Source organism: Lepidochelys kempii, chromosome 1 (assembly GCF_965140285.1).
Source record: "Lepidochelys kempii isolate rLepKem1 chromosome 1, rLepKem1.hap1, whole genome shotgun sequence".
NCBI lineage: Eukaryota > Metazoa > Chordata > Testudines > Cheloniidae > Lepidochelys > Lepidochelys kempii.
Genome location: NC_136380.1, coordinates 120439475 through 120457145, shown reverse-complemented (window position 1 = coordinate 120457145; position 17671 = coordinate 120439475). Strand labels below are relative to the sequence as shown.

Genomic DNA, 17671 nt, shown 5'->3' with positions numbered 1-17671 from the left:
ACACTAATAATGCCTGACTGCTGCTCAGAGTCATGTTCTAGCTCCATGTCAATATTATGTGGGTTATCATCCTACAGTGCATCAGCCACTCCAAGTAGCTGGAGTCAGCTGCTGAAATTGGGCCCACTTCTATAGACTCAAAGGTACAGCTATGACCCCCCACACCTGTACTGTAGGGATATTAAGACCCAGGTGATGCCTCCCCTGCCATACAGCCTTGGGGCAAAAAAATGTAGACACTCAGCATGAGACTTCAGCCCCTAGGAGCAAAAGCACCCAACCACCAAGACCACTGGCCCTTCAGAACATTCTAGAATTTTGCATTAAACTATTTTTGTTCTATGCTGATTGGCTGTTTGCTCCAACCATGTCCCTCCCTTACCTTCATTTCACCCATACCAGTCTCTCCCCCCACTCTTTCCATTATCCAGTCCTAAACACAAACACGCCTCAAAAGTGTGGAACTGACATAACTGTTCACTACATTGTTCACCCTTTGGCTTGTCTATTTAGACTGTAAGCTTTTAGGAACAGGGACTGTCTGCTACTATGTTTGTACAGAGCCTAGCCCAGTGGTACTATTGTGAAAAAGCTAGCAGTTGTTGTTGTTATTACTAACTTAAATTCTTGGCCAGCACTGAGGTTTTTGTATGTCACTTCTTATTGAACAGCAGCCACTGTTGTTCAATATGGAAGGCTCTACAGTACTTTAAATACATGGCATTTAAAGTACTGTATTCAATCCCTATTGAACATGCCTTTTGACTTTGAAATTTGGACTCAACACCTTCGGTCTCTTGGGGACAGAAGTATTCTCTCTCAGCTTATGTAAGAACTACAGAATTTTTTTTTAAAGCCTTTATTTCAAATATACATGGATAGCTGCGGCACATGAAACATTGATGAAAGGCACAGTTGACATGACCCATACCAGGTTTTCAAAGATAGCAGCAAGTTTTAAACAAATCTAACCAATTTATAAAAATCTATTACAGCAGGGATTGGTTAACAAAAAGGTGGGGGAAAATGTACAGAACAAGTTTTGCCAGAAAATAATGTTTCAGGATCTAACAGTACTGGATTCTACAAGGCAAGAGTACAAACTGACACCCCCCCTCCCCTGCCAAAAAAACCCCTGAAAATGAAGATGGCAATTTTGCAAAAGCAGTGCTCAGTATCAAACTCAAGCACCAGGTTTTAAACAGGAAACTAGTTACAATACAACTTCAATATTTGATCTTTTATAGAAAAAAATATGTTTAGCTTAAAATGCCAAATCTGCTGGCAGTTCATTTTACAGTTGTGTATCAGCCCCTCTTCAGGCTTGAAGAGAATGCACTCCACGTCATCTATTGAAATCTCAGCAAACACTGAGCAACAAAGAAAAAATTACCATTTCAACAAGTAAAGCATACTACTTTTGATCCTGGGGAGGCTGGGAATTCCTGTTGTGACCTACTGTACACTGGCACAAAGGGAGAGCTCCTGACCTGCAGGCAGCCACCAATTAACACTTTTTTTTAAAAAAAACAACCACCCTTCCTTACTTCATAGGAACATTTAGCACCAGTGATGATCATCATGCCAGCTACCATTAAAGTTAACAGTAATGATGTTTTGAAATTAGGAGCTTGATCCTGCACCCATAAAATTAGTGGGAGCAGGATGACTCGCAGTCATGTAAAGATATCAAAGTTTGTCCCCTTGAAACAAAGTTTCATAGTTCTCAACATTAAGCTACCTAGAGTTCTAGCTCACTGCTTACAGCAGAAATCACAAGAGAACACTGAAATCTAAAACTTAAGCAAACACTTGATTTCATGAAACAATGGTCTTGGAATGAATTTGTATTCTTGTTCCCAGAGGAAAGCACAGATTAGAAGCACAAGATGTAAATTAATACTGTACTCCTTTTGGAGCAGATATTTCAAACAAAAAAAAAAAGGAATTACTGAAGAAATTTTATACTTGCTTATGGGAAAAATGAAGGAAAAAGTACAAAATTGTCTAGTCTTGCCAAAAGACTAAACGTGATCCCTCAACATACTCAAAGGTATACGTATTGCATATTATAAGGCAGAAGTACAAAATCATTCTGCCTTAAATTTAGCCAGTATCTTATCTCAAAAAAACGGAGGAGTACTTGTGACACCCTTCCTTCTTTTTGCGGATACAAAGCTACCACTCTGAAACCTATCTTATCTTATCTCAGACTCACAATGGACCCTAATGATTTTCTAGTTTAAATTTTTAAAAGGCTGAGAAAAGCAGTGATGGGATGAGAATTCTAATCTGGTCCATAACTACTATACCTGCCTTGAGCTTTGCCAAACCACCATGGCTAGCAAGAAAAAAATCATTACATTTATCCCTATGAGTATAAATAGTCAAATAATGCAATTAATGCAAATAAATTAAGTTTAGGTCCCTAAGAGAGCAGAAAGCCTGTAGAAGCTTGTTCAGAGGGGGGATTGTTTTCATTCATGGGGGAATATTTCGACATGAGGCCAAATCTTTCTTACATCACTCACACAAAAAGTCTTCAGCAGGACTATTCACTTAATAAGCCAAACAGGATTTCATTATGAATAGGCCAAATCTTTGTAATTGTTGTGGGCCCTGCTAAAGGTCATTGTTAAAAAAAAAAAAAGCCAGTATTTTAAGAAAAAGCTTTAATTGGCATAAAATCTGGGGATTTAAACTCAATTTGATCAGAAAATTAAGGTATCTGGAAATGCCAGCTGCTCGAAAAAAGACCTACATTTCCTTAAGCTATAACATCTATCATCTATAGTTTCTGGCTGACATAATGCACATAAGTAGATTTGGAGTGTCTATTAATCAAAAAATTATGGAGGAATGCAATACAGAAACTGGCTAATGTCCAGCAATATTTGAAATACTCTTATTCGGCCATATAGAGGTGGATCTCCAAAAAGGAGAGCAGACCACTTCGGAGTGATTTGTGAATCAGAATTTTTGAGAATTTAGAGTCTAAAACAATGGTGTGTAGAGATAGAGAGAATTTTCTTTCAACAACACCACCACAAGCTAAATTTTCTCCACCCCTACCTTCTTCTAATTTAAGGAACAAACTCTCAGGAAATCAATGGAATTATACCTGATTACATCAGGTCTGAATCTACAAAACCTGCTCCCTAAATGATTTATAATAAATTCACTTCTACTGTTGTGGCACATTCATTTACTAAGAGTGCAATCTGTCATAGCGTCCCAGGGTATTTCTGGGTCCTGCTAGTAAGATCCAACAAAACAGAATATAAATTCATCCTTTTAAAAAAAATCAGTTTATCATCAAGGAGGTAATGGATGATAATTGACAAATTTCAGTTCAATATTTTGACTTCTAGAAAAAAGTTCTTCAAAAAAAATATAGGGTAGAGCTAACAAAAAAACAACACAAAAATGTGATCAGTTTGGGGTGAGTTTCTACACATTTAGAGATGTTGTTAGGAGTTTCTTATATGTTGAACGTTGCTTTAGGAACAGCTGGGCTGACAGAATAAACCCATAAGAAGACACTGCTCAGAGGAAAGGCACCTAACAATGGTATTGGTAAATTTATTATAAATCATTTTAACTTCATGGAACAATAAGACAGTTGGCATTGCTTGTTATATTCAGAAACATATATCTGACTCAAAAATTAAGTAATGATATAATTTAATAAATAGCTATAATTTAAATTATTGGCATCATTCGCAGATACAATTGGGGGAAAACTAAACCCAAATAATTTCTCAGATCTATGCTGAGATGTGATGAAAAAATTACTAGATTTTAATGAACTGTTAAATGGCATTACATGTTATGAACAATGCTGTAGCAGCACAAAGAGCTCACACTGTCTGGGCTGCTCATCAGTTAAACAAGCATTGTTCTTTTCCTTGAAGCGCAAAAGGCAGGAAACTGACTTTGGGCCTGATTCTATTAAAATCAGTGGAAGTCTTTTCATTGATTCCCATGGAAGTTGGACATGACTCACCCTTTAAAAAAAAAATCACCCACTACAACATTTAAGTAAGGTAAATACTGAAATAAAAACATTTAAAGAGAGACCTATAATGAGGTTACTTAGAAGTGTCTGATTACTATTATTTTCCTGATAAAAATATCATGTAGGATTGTAGTCATTCAAGGTACTGAACAGAATTCATATGTCTGGACATGTGAGACAAGATTCAAAATTTACAGCACAAAGATAGGGAATGCTCTTCTACACAGAGAATGAATTCATTCGGTTTAAGAACTGTCTACAAAGTTTTTAAAAAGTGATAGCTTGGTATCGAAATCTCCCTCTAAAATGTGATGGATTAAATTTAAAATCATTGCAGATTTAGCACTTATGTTATACTGAAATATTAAGATATTTCAACATGCTTTTTATGTGGCTATGCCCTGTAATCAGTGGAATATGGTAGCCCCCAAGAATAATGTTCTTCAGAACTCTGGCAATTAAGGCATGCTTATGCTTTGAACAATATCTTACAGATTTTGTGGTACAAAAGTACTTAATTTAGAAACTCAATTTAGTTTTCTTAGAATGGCAGGATAGCTGAAATATGGTATTAATTTTTTATGTTGTTTGCAGTTGCAAAGAAAAACATAGAAAGATAATTTAAGCTAGATAATCCATAAAAAAACCTATATCCATTTAAAATTTTACTGCATAAAAATATGTACTTTTCAAATTTTAATAAATTAAATATCCCTAATGTTTTTAATATATATCTATATCTATATATCTGAATCTAGATATAGATATAAATATATCCTGATAATCTATAAAAGAGGGTTTTGTTATAGCAAAATAAATGGAACCCCGAGAGTACCCCCCTTCATAAAATTTATTTAATTATATTTTTTCATCTTCAAGAAATGTAAGAATATGTACAACTTCTCCGTATTACTATACTATCAAAATAGTACGGGTTAAGAGTAGCAGGCTTCGGCAACCATAAGATGGTAAAGTCATGTAAAAATGGACGACAACTTGGATCTCAGATGAACGTTATCAGTGTGGAGCATCAGTTTCTGGATGGATATGACAGGCAGGGTTACTTACAATCTTCTTATCTACAGTAGATTTCACAAGAGGTAGAGTTCGAGTGAAAAATAAAAGACAACTGGAATAAGGTGCATGCTCAGTATTTTCAATTTTTGACTGTTAAAGATGTAGGATATTATAGGAAACGTTTGAAAAGATTTTCTCTTTTCTTCCAAAGAAATTTTGATCAGGTTGTGACTTTTTTAATGTGAATCTAAAATGAAGAATTGAGAAAAAAAACACATTTTAGTACATTACAGTGAATCTTAATGTTTAGACAATTATAAAAGAGAAACAGCTTTCTGATTAATCCAAAAATTCTTAGCTTCAAATATGTTGATGCAATTAAGAGACATCTCATATTTGATATTCTGATTTTAAAAGGGAAGGGGTAAAGTATACAACATCTCACCTCATTCAGAATTGCCCAGACTGCTGAGTTTTGTATTACCGAAAGCCGAAATGATAAAATAGGGTTTAGACTTGGGTCAACTGTTCCTTCTGCTATACCACTTTCAAATTTACCTTTAAATGAGCAAAAGCATATCCTGAATAAACAATCTCCAGACAAACAAATAAAAGATCTGGTTTGTAGAAAGGTTTCTAATGAAAGTGAATATTAGGGCTTATTAGGAATATTAATTAAAAAATTAATCACAATTAATCGAATTTTAAACAATAGAATACCATTTATTTAAATATTTTTGATGTTTTCTACATTTTCAGATATATTGATTTCAATTACAACACAGATTACAAAGTGTATAGTGCTCACTTTATATTTATTTTTGATTACAAATATTTGCACTGTAAAAAATCCGAAGGAATAGTATTTTTCAATTCACCTAATTCAAGTACTGTAGTGCAATCTCTTTAACATGAAAGTTGAATTTACAAATGTAGAATTATGTACAAAAAAACCTGCATTCAAAAATAAAACAATGTAAAATTTTAGAGCCTGCAAGTCCACTCAGTCCTACTTCTTGTTCAGCCAATCACTCAGACAAATAAGTTTCTTTACATTTGCAGGAGATAATACAGCTCGCTTCTTGTTTACAATGTCACCTGAAAGTGAGAAAAGGCTTTCTCATGGCACTGTTGTAGCCGGCATCGCAAGATATTTATGTGCCAGATTCGCTAAAGATTCATGTGTCTCTTCATGCTTCAGCCACCGTTCCAGGGGACATGCATCCATGCCAATGACGGGTTCTGCTCAATAACAATCCAAAGCAGTGCAGACCGACTCATTTTCATCATTTGAGTCAGATGCCACCAGCAGAGGGTTGATTTTCTTTTTTGGTGGTTCGGGTTCTGCAGTTTCCGCATGAGAGTGTTGCTCTTTTAAGACTTCTGAAAGCATGCTTTACACCTCATCCCTCTCAGATTTTGGAAGGCACTTCAGATTCTTAAACCTTGGGTCGAGTGCTGTAGCTACCTTTAGAAATCTCACACTGGTGCCTTCTTTGCGTTTTGTCAAATCGTTCTTAAAATGAACAACATGTGCTGGGTCATAATCAGACTGCTATAACATGAAATATATGGCAGAATGCGAGTAAAACAGAACAGGAGACGTAGAATTCCTCCCGCAAGGAGTTCAGGCACAAATTTTATGAACGCATTATATTTTCATGAGCATCATCAGCATGGAAGCATGTCCTCTGGAATGGTGGTCGAAGCATGAAGGGGCATCCAAATGTTTAGCATATCTGGCATGTAAATACCTTGCAAAGCTGGATACAAAAGTGCCATGTGAATGCCTGTTTTCACTTTATGGTGACATTGTAAATAAGAAGGGGGCAGCATTTAAATATAAACAAACTTATTGGTCTTAGCAATTGGCTGAACAAGAAGTAGGATTGAGTGGACCTGTAGGCTCTGAAGTTTTACATTGTTTTGTTTTTGAGTGCAAAAAAAAATCTACATTTGTAAGCTTCACTTTCACAACAAACAGACTGCACTACAGTACTTGTATGAGGTGAATTGAAAAATACTATTTCTTTTATCATTTTTACAGTGCAAATATTTGTAATAAAAAATAATGTACACTTTGATTTCAATTACAACACAGAATAAAATATATATGAAAACACAGAAAAACATCCAAAATATTTAATACATTTCATTTGGTATTCTATTGCTTAACAGTGCTATTAAAACTGCGATTAATCACGATTCATTATTTTAATCGTGATTACTTTTTTTGAGTTAATGGTATGAGTTAACTGTGATTAATCGACAGTACTAGTGAATATCTATTCAATAAATGGATTTGCAATGCTACTGTCATGAATTGGCTGCAGTAATTCACCATAAGTAAGTTTTTGAGGGTTTTTTATTTTTTTGCTTAAGTCTAATAGTAGGAAGATGGAACCTTAAACCATGACCCAAAAATCTTCCGTAATGCTCAGAGCTCTTTGCCATAAGCTTCAGTTTTTTATTGGCAAATACTGCAGTACATATAGCCTCAGCACACAGACTAAGCAGCAGAGGCACTAATAAGGAATAAAAAAGCTTAAATTCAGTGTAGGTGTGGGTGTTCAACACCTCTGAAAATCAGGGCACTTTTGGTTAGGAAACTAACTGTGGATTCAGGGGTCAAATTTTAAGCAACCAACTATTAAATTTTGACTTAAATATATTCAAACTACATTAAGCAGGTACAGATATTGGTATTCCTACAGGTAGAAACTTCGATTATATCAGGATGAATAAATATGATATAAAGGCTATTAACAGACCAAAATAAAAATGAATTAAAAACTAATTAGAATACTTTAAAAAGTGATGAATAAAATCATTTTTTTTCCACTATAGCTAAGGATCACATCAGAACGTCATTCATTAAATTAACCTGAAAAGGGCAAGTAACATTTACAAGATCAGTTACGCAATGAGAATGATCAGAACCACATAAAGGCTTTAAAAAAAAAAAACATTTTACTAATTGATATAGTAATAAAACAAATTTTATTTCCATGTTTGTAAAAGAACGAAAATTGCTGTTCTATGGTGCAGAGTATTACCTATCCTGAAATAACCGTCCTCTAAGCGTTTGTCTTTGGTTTCTTTGCTTAATACCAAGTCTTCATTCTAAAATGAAACAGGCACAAAACAAAATGAGAGCACTTATTTAAATGTATCTAATAAATTTGCAAGCTAGAGCAAAATGTGGGTGCCCTCGTTCTCTATTTAGAGCACTTTCCTAAAAACTTTGCACCAGCCTACTATTTCTATGAGCAAACAGATGTTATTGATAGCATAGACTTTTCTTAAAACAAAACAAAACAAAACACCTGTTCCAGAACTGACTGTATTTGGCTTCAGGGTAGAAAAGAAAAGTGCCCCTCATAAGAACTGATATGCTGAAAGGACGAGGATATTGCAGATACTGGCACACACCAGAAAAGACCCTCGGGGTAAAGCCTGCTCCATGGCTGATTTGGGGAGAGAAAGATTAAAAAACCTCTTCCCCACACAAAGGACACTCATGAAACCATACAGCACACTTTAATCTTAAAATAGGACTAGCTAATCTGCCTGCTGTATTCAGAAAGAAATTGGATACTTGCTGATTTCTCTTTTGAGTATTCAGGCTTATCATATTCCTATAGTTGGTTTTTGTTCTCATCTGCAGTTTGAGGCGGCAGGATCAGAAACCTATGACCCACCACACTGGGGCTGGCTGCTTTTTCTACAAACTAAGAATACTTCCAAAGCTAAACACAACTCAGTTTGTAACACTAGAACAATAATTAACAATCTACAGAACAATCTGTCGTCAAACAACTTTTACTTACTTCCAATTAACAGGTGGGTCAGAACATAGTGCCCGGATACTCGGAGAAAAGCTATTAGCAGTTATCAACTTTCTAATTCTTATCCAGGTTCACCATTCCTATAGTGGGAAAGCCCCAAGCAAGGGTAGGCCCCAAGCAAGACTACTGAAGTAATGATACTTTAAGATATTATTAGATATCACAGGTTTCAGAGTAACAGCTGTGTTAGTCTGTATTCGCAAAAAGAAAAGGAGGACTTGTGGCACCTTAGAGACTAAACAATTTATTTGAGCATAAGCTTTCGTGAGCTACAGCTCACTTCATCGGATGCATACTGTGGAAAGTGTAGAAGATCTTTTTATACACACAAAGCATGAAAAAATGGGTGTTTACCACTACAAAAGGATTTCTCTCCCCCCACCCCACTCTCCCACTGGCAATAGCCCATCCAAAGCAATCACTCTCCTTACAATGTGTATGATAATCAAGTTGGGCCATTTCCAGCACAAATCCAGGTTTTCTCCCTCCCCCCCTCCCCACAAACCCACTCTCCTGTTGGTAATAGCTTATCTAAAGTGATCACTCTCCTTACAATGTGTATGATAATCAAGGTGGGCCATTTCCAGCACAAATCCAGGGTTTAACACGAACGTCTGAGGAAGGGGGGAGGGGTAGGAAAAAACAAGGGGAAATAGGTTACCTTGCATAATGACTTAGCCACTCCCAGTCTCTATTCAAGCCTAAGTTAATTGTATCCAATTTGCAAATGAATTCCAATTCAACAGTCTCTCGCTGGAGTCTGGTTTTGAAGTTTTTTTGTTGTAATATCGCAACTTTCATGTCTGTAATCACGTGACCAGAGAGATTGAAGTGTTCTCCGACTGGTTTATGAATGTTATAATACTTGACATCTGATTTGTGTCCATTTATTCTTTTATGTAGAGACTCTCTGTATAAAAAGATCTTCTATACTTTCCACAGTATGCATCTGATGAAGTGAGCTGTAGCTCACGAAAGCTTATGCTCAGATAAATTGGTTAGTCTCTAAGGTGCCACAAGTACTCCTTTTCTTTTTGCGAATACAGACTAACACGGCTGTTACTCTGAAACCTGTCATTATGCAAGGCACTGCATTTAGCCGTATGGAGTGGAAATCTATCAACTGCATGAAAAAACTTGTACAGATACAGACAGACAATCTTCCTTTCCAAATGCAAACAGATGGACATCGTACCAAAAGGACTGAAGGTAAAAAATCCATTACAATCTACATATCACACAGACTATGCTGACAGCTTGTGTCACACGCTCTCCAAGAAACTGCGGAACCGCCTGATCAACATCTCTACAGCAAACAGGGAAAGATAAAGAATGAGCTCTCAAAAATGGATAGTCTCATAAAAAACCAACCTTCCACACAAACTTCCTCGTGGCTGGTCTTTACTAAAACTAGACAAGCCATTTACAACACACACTTTGCTTCTCTACAAAAGAAAAAGGACACTAAACTTTCTAAACTACTACATGCCACAAGGGGCCACAGAGATGGTTCCCTCAACCCAACTATACTCTTAGCCCAGCAGAAGCAGCTGTCCTATCTTGGGGCATCTCCTTCTGCCCCTCCATCCCCACGAACATGACACAGTTCTGTGGTGACCTAGAATCCTATTTTCGACGTCTCCGACTCAAGGAATATTTCCAACACACCTCTGAACAACATACTAATCCACAGAGACCTCCCTACCAACACTACAAAAAGAAGGATTCTAGGTGGACTCCTCCTGAAGGTCGAGACAGCAGACTGGACTTCTACATAGAGTGCTTCCGCTGACGTGCACGGGCTGAAATTGTGGAAAAGCAGCATCACTTGCCCCACAACCTCAGCCATGCAGAACACAATGCCATCCACAGCCTCAGAAACAACTGACATCATAACCAAAAAGGCTGACAAAGGAGGTGCTGTTGTCATCATGAACAGGTCGGAATATGAACAAGAGGCTGCTCAGCAGCTCTCCAACACCACTTTCTACAAGCCATTACCCTCTGATCCCACTGAGAGTTACCAAAAGAAACTACAGCATTTGCTCAAGAAACTCCCTGAAAAAGCACAAGATCAAATCCGCACAGACACACTCCTGGAACCCCGACCTGGGATATTCTATCTACTACCCAAGATCCATAAACCTGGAAATCCTGGGCGCCCCATCATCTCAGGCACTGGCACCCTGACAGCAGGATTGTCTGGCTATGTAGACTCCCTCCTCAGGCCCTACGCTACCAGCACTCCCAGCTACCTTCGAGACACCACTGACTTCCTGAGGAAACTACAATCCATCGGTGATCTTCCTGATAACACCATCCTGGCCACTATGGATGTAGAAGCCCTCTACACCAACATTCCACACAAAAATGGACTACAAGCTGTCAAGAACACTACCCCCGATAATGTCACGGCTAACCTGGTGGCTGAATTGTATGACTTTGTCCTTACCCATAACTATTTTACATTTGGGGACAATGTATACCTTCAAATCAGCGGCACTGCTATGGGTACCTGCATGGCCCCACAGTATGCCAACATTTTTATGGCTGACTTAGAACAACGCTTCCTCAGCTCTCGTCCCCTAACGCCCCTACTCTACTTGCGCTATACTGATGACATCTTCATCATCTGGACCCATGGAAAAGAAGCCCTTGAGGAATTCCACCATGATTTCAACAATTTCCATCCCACCATCAACCTCAGCCTGGTCCAGTCCACACAAGAGATCCACTTCCTGGACACTACAGTGCTAATAAACGATGGTCACATAAACACCACCCTATACCAGAAACCTACTGACCACTATTCCTACCTACATGCTTGCAGCTTTCACCCTGACCACACCACACGATCCATTGTCTACAGCCAAGCTCTGCGATACAACCGCATTTGCTCCAACCCCTCAGAGACAAACACCTACAAGATCTCTATCAAGCATTCTTACAACTACAATACCACGTGCGGAAGTGAAGAAACAGATTGATAGAGCCAGAAGAGTTCCCAGAAGTCACCTACTACAGGACAGGCCTAACAAAGAAAATAACAGAACGCCACTAGCCGTCACCTTCAGCCCCCAACTAAAACCCCTCCAACGCATTAAGGATCTACAACCTATCCTGAAGGATGACTCAACACTCTCACAAATCTTGGGAGACAGGCCAGTCCTTGCCTACAGACAGCCCCCCCCATCCTGAAGCAAATACTCACCAGCAACCACATACCACACAACAGAACCACTAACCCAGGAACCTATCCTTGCAACAAAGCCCGTTGCCAACTGTGCTCCCATCACAGGGCCTAATAACATCAGCCACACTATCAGAGGCTTGTTCACCTGCACATCCACCAATGTGAGATATGCCATCATGTGCCAGCAATGCCCCTCTGCCATGTACATTGGGCAAACTGGACAATCTGTACGTAAAAGAATAAATGGACACAAATCAGATGTCAAGAATTATAACATTCATAAACCAGTCGGAGAACACTTCAATCTCTCTGGTCACGCGATTACAGACATGAAAGTTGCGATATTACAACAAAAAAACTTCAAAACCAGACTCCAGCGAGAGACTGTTGAATTGGAATTCATTTGCAAATTGGATACAATTAACTTAGGCTTGAATAGAGACTGGGAGTGGCTAAGTCATTATGCAAGGTAACCTATTTCCCCTTGTTTTTCCTACCCCTCCCCCCTTCCTCAGACGTTCGTGTTAAACCCTGGATTTGTGCTGGAAATGGCCTACCTTGATTATCATACACATTGTAAGGAGAGTGATCACTTTAGATAAGCTATTACCAACAGGAGAGTGGGTTGGGGGGGGAGGGGGGGAGGGAGAAAACCTGGATTTGTGCTGGAAATGGCCCAACTTGATTATCATACACATTGTAAGGAGAGTGATCGCTTTGGATGGGCTATTGCCAGCGAGAGAGTGGGGTGCGGGGAGAGAAAACCTTTTGTAGTGGTTTGTTTTATACACACCCATTTTTTCATGCTTTGTGTGTATAAAAAAAATCTTCTATACTTTCCACAGTATGCATCCGATGAAGTGAGCTGTAGCTCATGAAAGCTTATATTCAAATAAGTTGGTTAGTCTCTAAGGTGCCACAAGTACTCCTTTTCTTTTTAGGTATCACAGTATGCAATACCCTCCTGCTAAGGCAGCATCTGTCAAGGCCCGTGTCCATCTCCTACGCCCTGGTGAATGCTTAATTAGGTGACTGTTGCTGCCCTACCAATGCCTTTATTCAACACAAACAATTTACCAGTCCAGGAAGTAAATAATGTCCTTGTCTGAAGAGCTTTATCTTTCCTGTAAGCCTGCTTCATAGGCTTCTTTAATGCAATACTTCAGCTATCTAGCAATTAATGCTTTAGATGCTTTTTTTTGGCTCTTGTTGCAGGATGACTTTTCTATACATTTACATTCTTGCCAGGTAGATCTTAACAGCTTGGTGGAAATAAAATATTTGCTGGAGCTTTTCTTTTGGATGCGTAGACTTTGTAGAGAATGATGGGAGGACTATCTCCTGGGATCTGTGAAATTCCTAATTTACTTTTGGTAAAAAAATATTTGAGATGAAGAGCCACCTGATCAATATGAAAAATACAATATTTGTGATTCTTCAATACACAATGCCTCTAGAAAAGGCACAATGCCTCCATGTACAAAGGGGATGGACACCAGTAAACTCACTTTAATAAAGAGATAGAAAAATGAAACTGAAGAAAGCAATGTGAACAACAGTCTAGTAATTTCATCCAGGGTCAGATGATCTAAATCCAAAGGCTCTACTCTGGGGAATTCCTGGTGATTAATCAAAAATGCTTGATAGGTGGATGAGAGGAAATCCATTAAGGTTTGCTTCTTCTATTACTAAAAAGATGGCTGAAAATGGTTTTTGGAGTGTGTTGCTTTAAGACCTAGAGCCAATCCATCCTGTAGGAATTCTCGGATTTGAAAGATTTTTACTGAACTCAGCTTTAAGTTTCTGTCCGGCATCAGCCACTGAATTTGGATTCAGCCCTGCTGGAGTCTGTGGTTCACAGGTCAAAACAGAGCTGGAAATCCTTGGGGCCACCTGAGCTGGGTCTGCTTCCTGCAGGGCCACCAGCCATTGTAGTGCTGTTACCTTAGTGCTGGTAGGGTGTATGCTTCGTGCTGTGGCACTGTGCTGAGAGCAGGGGAGCTGTTCCTACTGGTGGCCAGCACTGGGAGCTGGTAGTTATAGCTAGCAGCCAGAGCAGGAGAGCAAAGGCTGCTCCTGGGTATAGAAGATGCAAAACTCCCTCAGCCAGGCAAGGCTGAAGGGGAGATGATCTCAGGATCCCTTTGTTCCAGGCTACTTCTTGGGTTTTGCTACTATATCTCGAGCTCCTGTGGGTGAGGCTGTTGACGCATGCTTTTGAGCAAGCCTAGCCTAAGCCCTGAGAAACAAAACCTGAAAGCTTTATCATTAAACATGACGGGGAAAAAAGAGCATGATATTCAGAACCAAACTGGCAATTTTAAGTAGGCTTTTTTCCTATGCTCTCTATTTTTGGGAAGCAGGAAGTCTGGAAACAGCCTGTTTCTGCTCACAGAAGGCAGACTGAATTGCAGGTTTTTTTTTGAATGGGGAACCAGTCCCTACCCAATGATTGACAAAACTGACCCTGCCTCGGCAAGAACAAAGCAAAGGGAAAACTGAACGCAGGAATAACATGCCTGGAGAAGTGGGGAATATATATTCGGTTTATGGATGATCTTTCCTTTCTTGTATGGAGGATTTTTGAATAGAGCAGTTGCGTCTATAAACTGTTGGCTTAGAGTTACAGTATTGCCAAACTCAGGTGTTCAAACATCCTATGTCAGGCCTCAATAATTAGGAGTTTATGTGAAAAATAATGAGTTCAAATATATGTTGAGTTCTTTTTTTGCCTTTTATATTATGAGCCTTTATGGTATACCAACAGCTATCTTACATGGGGACATCCAGGAAAATTAATCTAAATTATCTAAAGGTGAAGTGGTTTAATTAAAGCACATTAAATCACTGTTTGGACACTGTTATTCAGAATTAAAGTGGCCTTAATTGGGTTTATTTTAATTCACTTTGGAAGTGAATGTGGTTTAGCTAATCTCCTTCAAATTCACACCTTTAGTTAATTTGGATTAATTTTTCTGGATATCCATATGTAGACAAGTCCTCAGGTCATAGAATCATAGAAGATTAGGGTTGGAAGAAACCTCAGGTGGTCATCTAGTCCAACCCCCTGCTCAGAGCAAGACCAACCCCAACTAAATCATCCCAGCCAGGGCTTTGTCAAGCCAGGCCTTAAAAACCTCTAAGGATGGAGATTTCACCACCTCCCTAGGCAACCCATTCCAGTGCTTCACCACCCACCTAGTGAAATAGTTTTTCCTAATATCCAACCTAGACCTTCCGCACTGCAACTTGAGACCACTGCTCCTTGTTCTGTCATCTGCCACCACTGAGAACAGCCTAGCTCCATCCTCTTTGGAACGCCCCTTCAGGTAGTTGAAGGCTGCCATCAAATCCCACCTCACTCTTTTCTTCTGCAGACTAAATAAGCCCCAGTTCCCTCAGCCTCTCCTCATAAATCATGTGCCCCATCCTCCTAATCATTTTCGTTGCCCTCTGCTGGACTCTCTCCAATTTGTCCAAATCCTTTCTGTAGTGGGAGGCCCAAAACTGGATGCAATACTCTAGATGTGGCCTCACCAGTGCCAAATAGAGGGGAATAATCACTTCCCTCGATCTGCTGGTAACGTTCCTACTAATGTAGCCTAATATACCGTTAGCCTTCTTGCAACAAGGGCACATTGTCGACTCATAGCCAGCTTCTCATCCACTGTAATTCCTGAGGTCCTTTTCTGCAGAACTGCTGCTTAGCCAGTCGGTTCCCAGCCTGTTGCAGTGCATGGGATTCTTCTGCCCTAAGTGCAGGACTCTGCACTTGTCCTTGTTGAACCTCATCAGATTTCTTTTGGCCCAATCCTCCAATTTGTCTAGGTCACTCTGGATCTTATCCCTACCCTCCAGCATATCTACCTCTCCCCCCAGCTTAGTGTCATCCGCAAACCTGCTGAGGGTGCAATCCATCCCATCATCCAGATCATTAATGAAGATGCTGAACAAAACCGGCCCCAGGACAGACCCCTGGGGCACTCTGCTTGATACCGGCTGCCAACTAGACATTGAGCCTTGATTGCTACCCGTTGAGCCCAACCATTTAGCCAGCTTTCTATCCACCTTATAATTCATTCATCCAATCCATACTTTTTTACCTTGCTGGCAAGAATACTGTGGGAGACTGTATCAAAAGCTTTGCTAAATTCAAGATATATCGCTTTCAAACTTTTCAAAGTTTTCTCTGCAATCAGAAGGGTTAGAAAGTTACTTTATTTTTTGTTTTCCTTTAAAAATGCTAATACCTTCATGTAATCGCTTGACTTGAGAAACTAAGGATTTAAAAAAACAATGAATATGGCAAGACTCACGATAAAAATCACAAGAGTTGGCAACGTATTTTAACCCCGTTTAAAGGCTTCTAATTGTCTTTCTATACATCTTTGGGCTTTATTTAGACATGTAAAATAGTATGATGAAATGTAAACTGTATTAAAATTAATAATTTTAATGATGTTTAGAATTGTATACATGATAAATATATGGATTTTTTAAAAGAAAAATTTTCTTGACGAAACAACAAGAATCAAACACCAGGAGAAAGGGATATCAAGATTGTCATAAATATAAAGGGAAGGGTAAACCCCTTTGAAATCCCTCCTGGCCAGGGGAAAGCTCCTCTCACCTGTAAAGGGTTAAGAAGCTAAAGGTAACCTCGCTGGCACCTGACCAAAATGACCAATGGGGAGACAAGATACTTTCAAAAGCTGGGAGGAGGGAGAGAAACAAAGGGTCTGTGTCTGTCTGTATGCTGGTCTTTGCCAGGGATAGACCAGGAATGGAGCCTTAGAACTTTTAGTAAGTAATCTAGCTAGGTATGTGTTAGATTATGATTTCTTTAAATGGCTGAGAAAAGAATTGTGCTGAATAGAATAACTATTTCTGTCTATGTATCTTTTTTGTAACTTAAGGTTTTGCCTAGAGGGGTTCTCTATGTTTTTGAATCTAATTACCCTGTAAGATATCTACCATCCTGATTTTACAGGGGGGATTTCTTTATTTCTATTTACTTCTATTTTTTATTAAAAGTCTTCTTGTAAAAAACTGAATGCTTTTTCATTGTTCTCAGATCCAAGGGTTTGGGTCTGTGGTCACCTATGCAAATTGGTGAGGCTTTTTATCCAACATTTCCCAGGAAAGGGGGGGTGCAAGTGTTGGGAGGATTGTTCATTGTTCTTAAGATCCAAGGGTCTGGGTCTGTAGTCACCTAGGCAAATTGGTGAGGCTTTTGACCAAACCTTGTCCAGGAAGTGGGGTGCAAGGTTTTGGGAAGTATTTTGGGGGGAAGGACGCGTCCAAACAGCTCTTCCCCAGTAACCAGTATTAGTTTGGTGGTGGTAGCGGCCAGTCCAAGGATAACGGGTGTAATATTTTGTACCTTGGGGAAGTTTTGACCTAAGCTGGTAAAGATAAGCTTAGGAGGTTTTTCATGCAGGTCCCCACATCTGTACCCTAGAGTTCAGAGTGGGGGAGAAACCTTGACAAAGATACACCACTCTTTACCTGCTCCTGTCTGAAATGTTTCCTATCTTTTCCAGCTGACCTCCACGGTAAACTAGTGAACTTAAATCAAATTAACTCTACCCAGTT

At 39.1% G+C, this 17671-nt stretch overlaps 1 protein-coding gene across 5 annotated transcripts in view; it reads right to left on the bottom strand.

The window, feature by feature from the left end:
- Positions 1 to 821: 821 nt before the first annotated feature.
- Positions 822 to 17671, bottom strand: part of MGAT4A (alpha-1,3-mannosyl-glycoprotein 4-beta-N-acetylglucosaminyltransferase A) — a 160938-nt gene continuing 144088 nt past the window's right edge. For 4 of the 5 annotated variants that reach the window (XM_073352549.2, XM_073352542.2, XM_073352568.2 and 1 more), the window contains 3 exons: positions 8092 to 8158; positions 5481 to 5593; positions 822 to 5282 (listed from right to left, as the gene is read on the bottom strand). In XM_073352549.2, the coding sequence (XP_073208650.1) occupies positions 5256 to 5282; positions 5481 to 5593; positions 8092 to 8158 (207 nt within the window). In that variant the 3' untranslated portion in view covers positions 822 to 5255. The remainder of the gene's footprint in view (positions 5283 to 5480; positions 5594 to 8091; positions 8159 to 17671) is intronic. The other variant, XM_073352558.2, reaches the window with a different exon arrangement.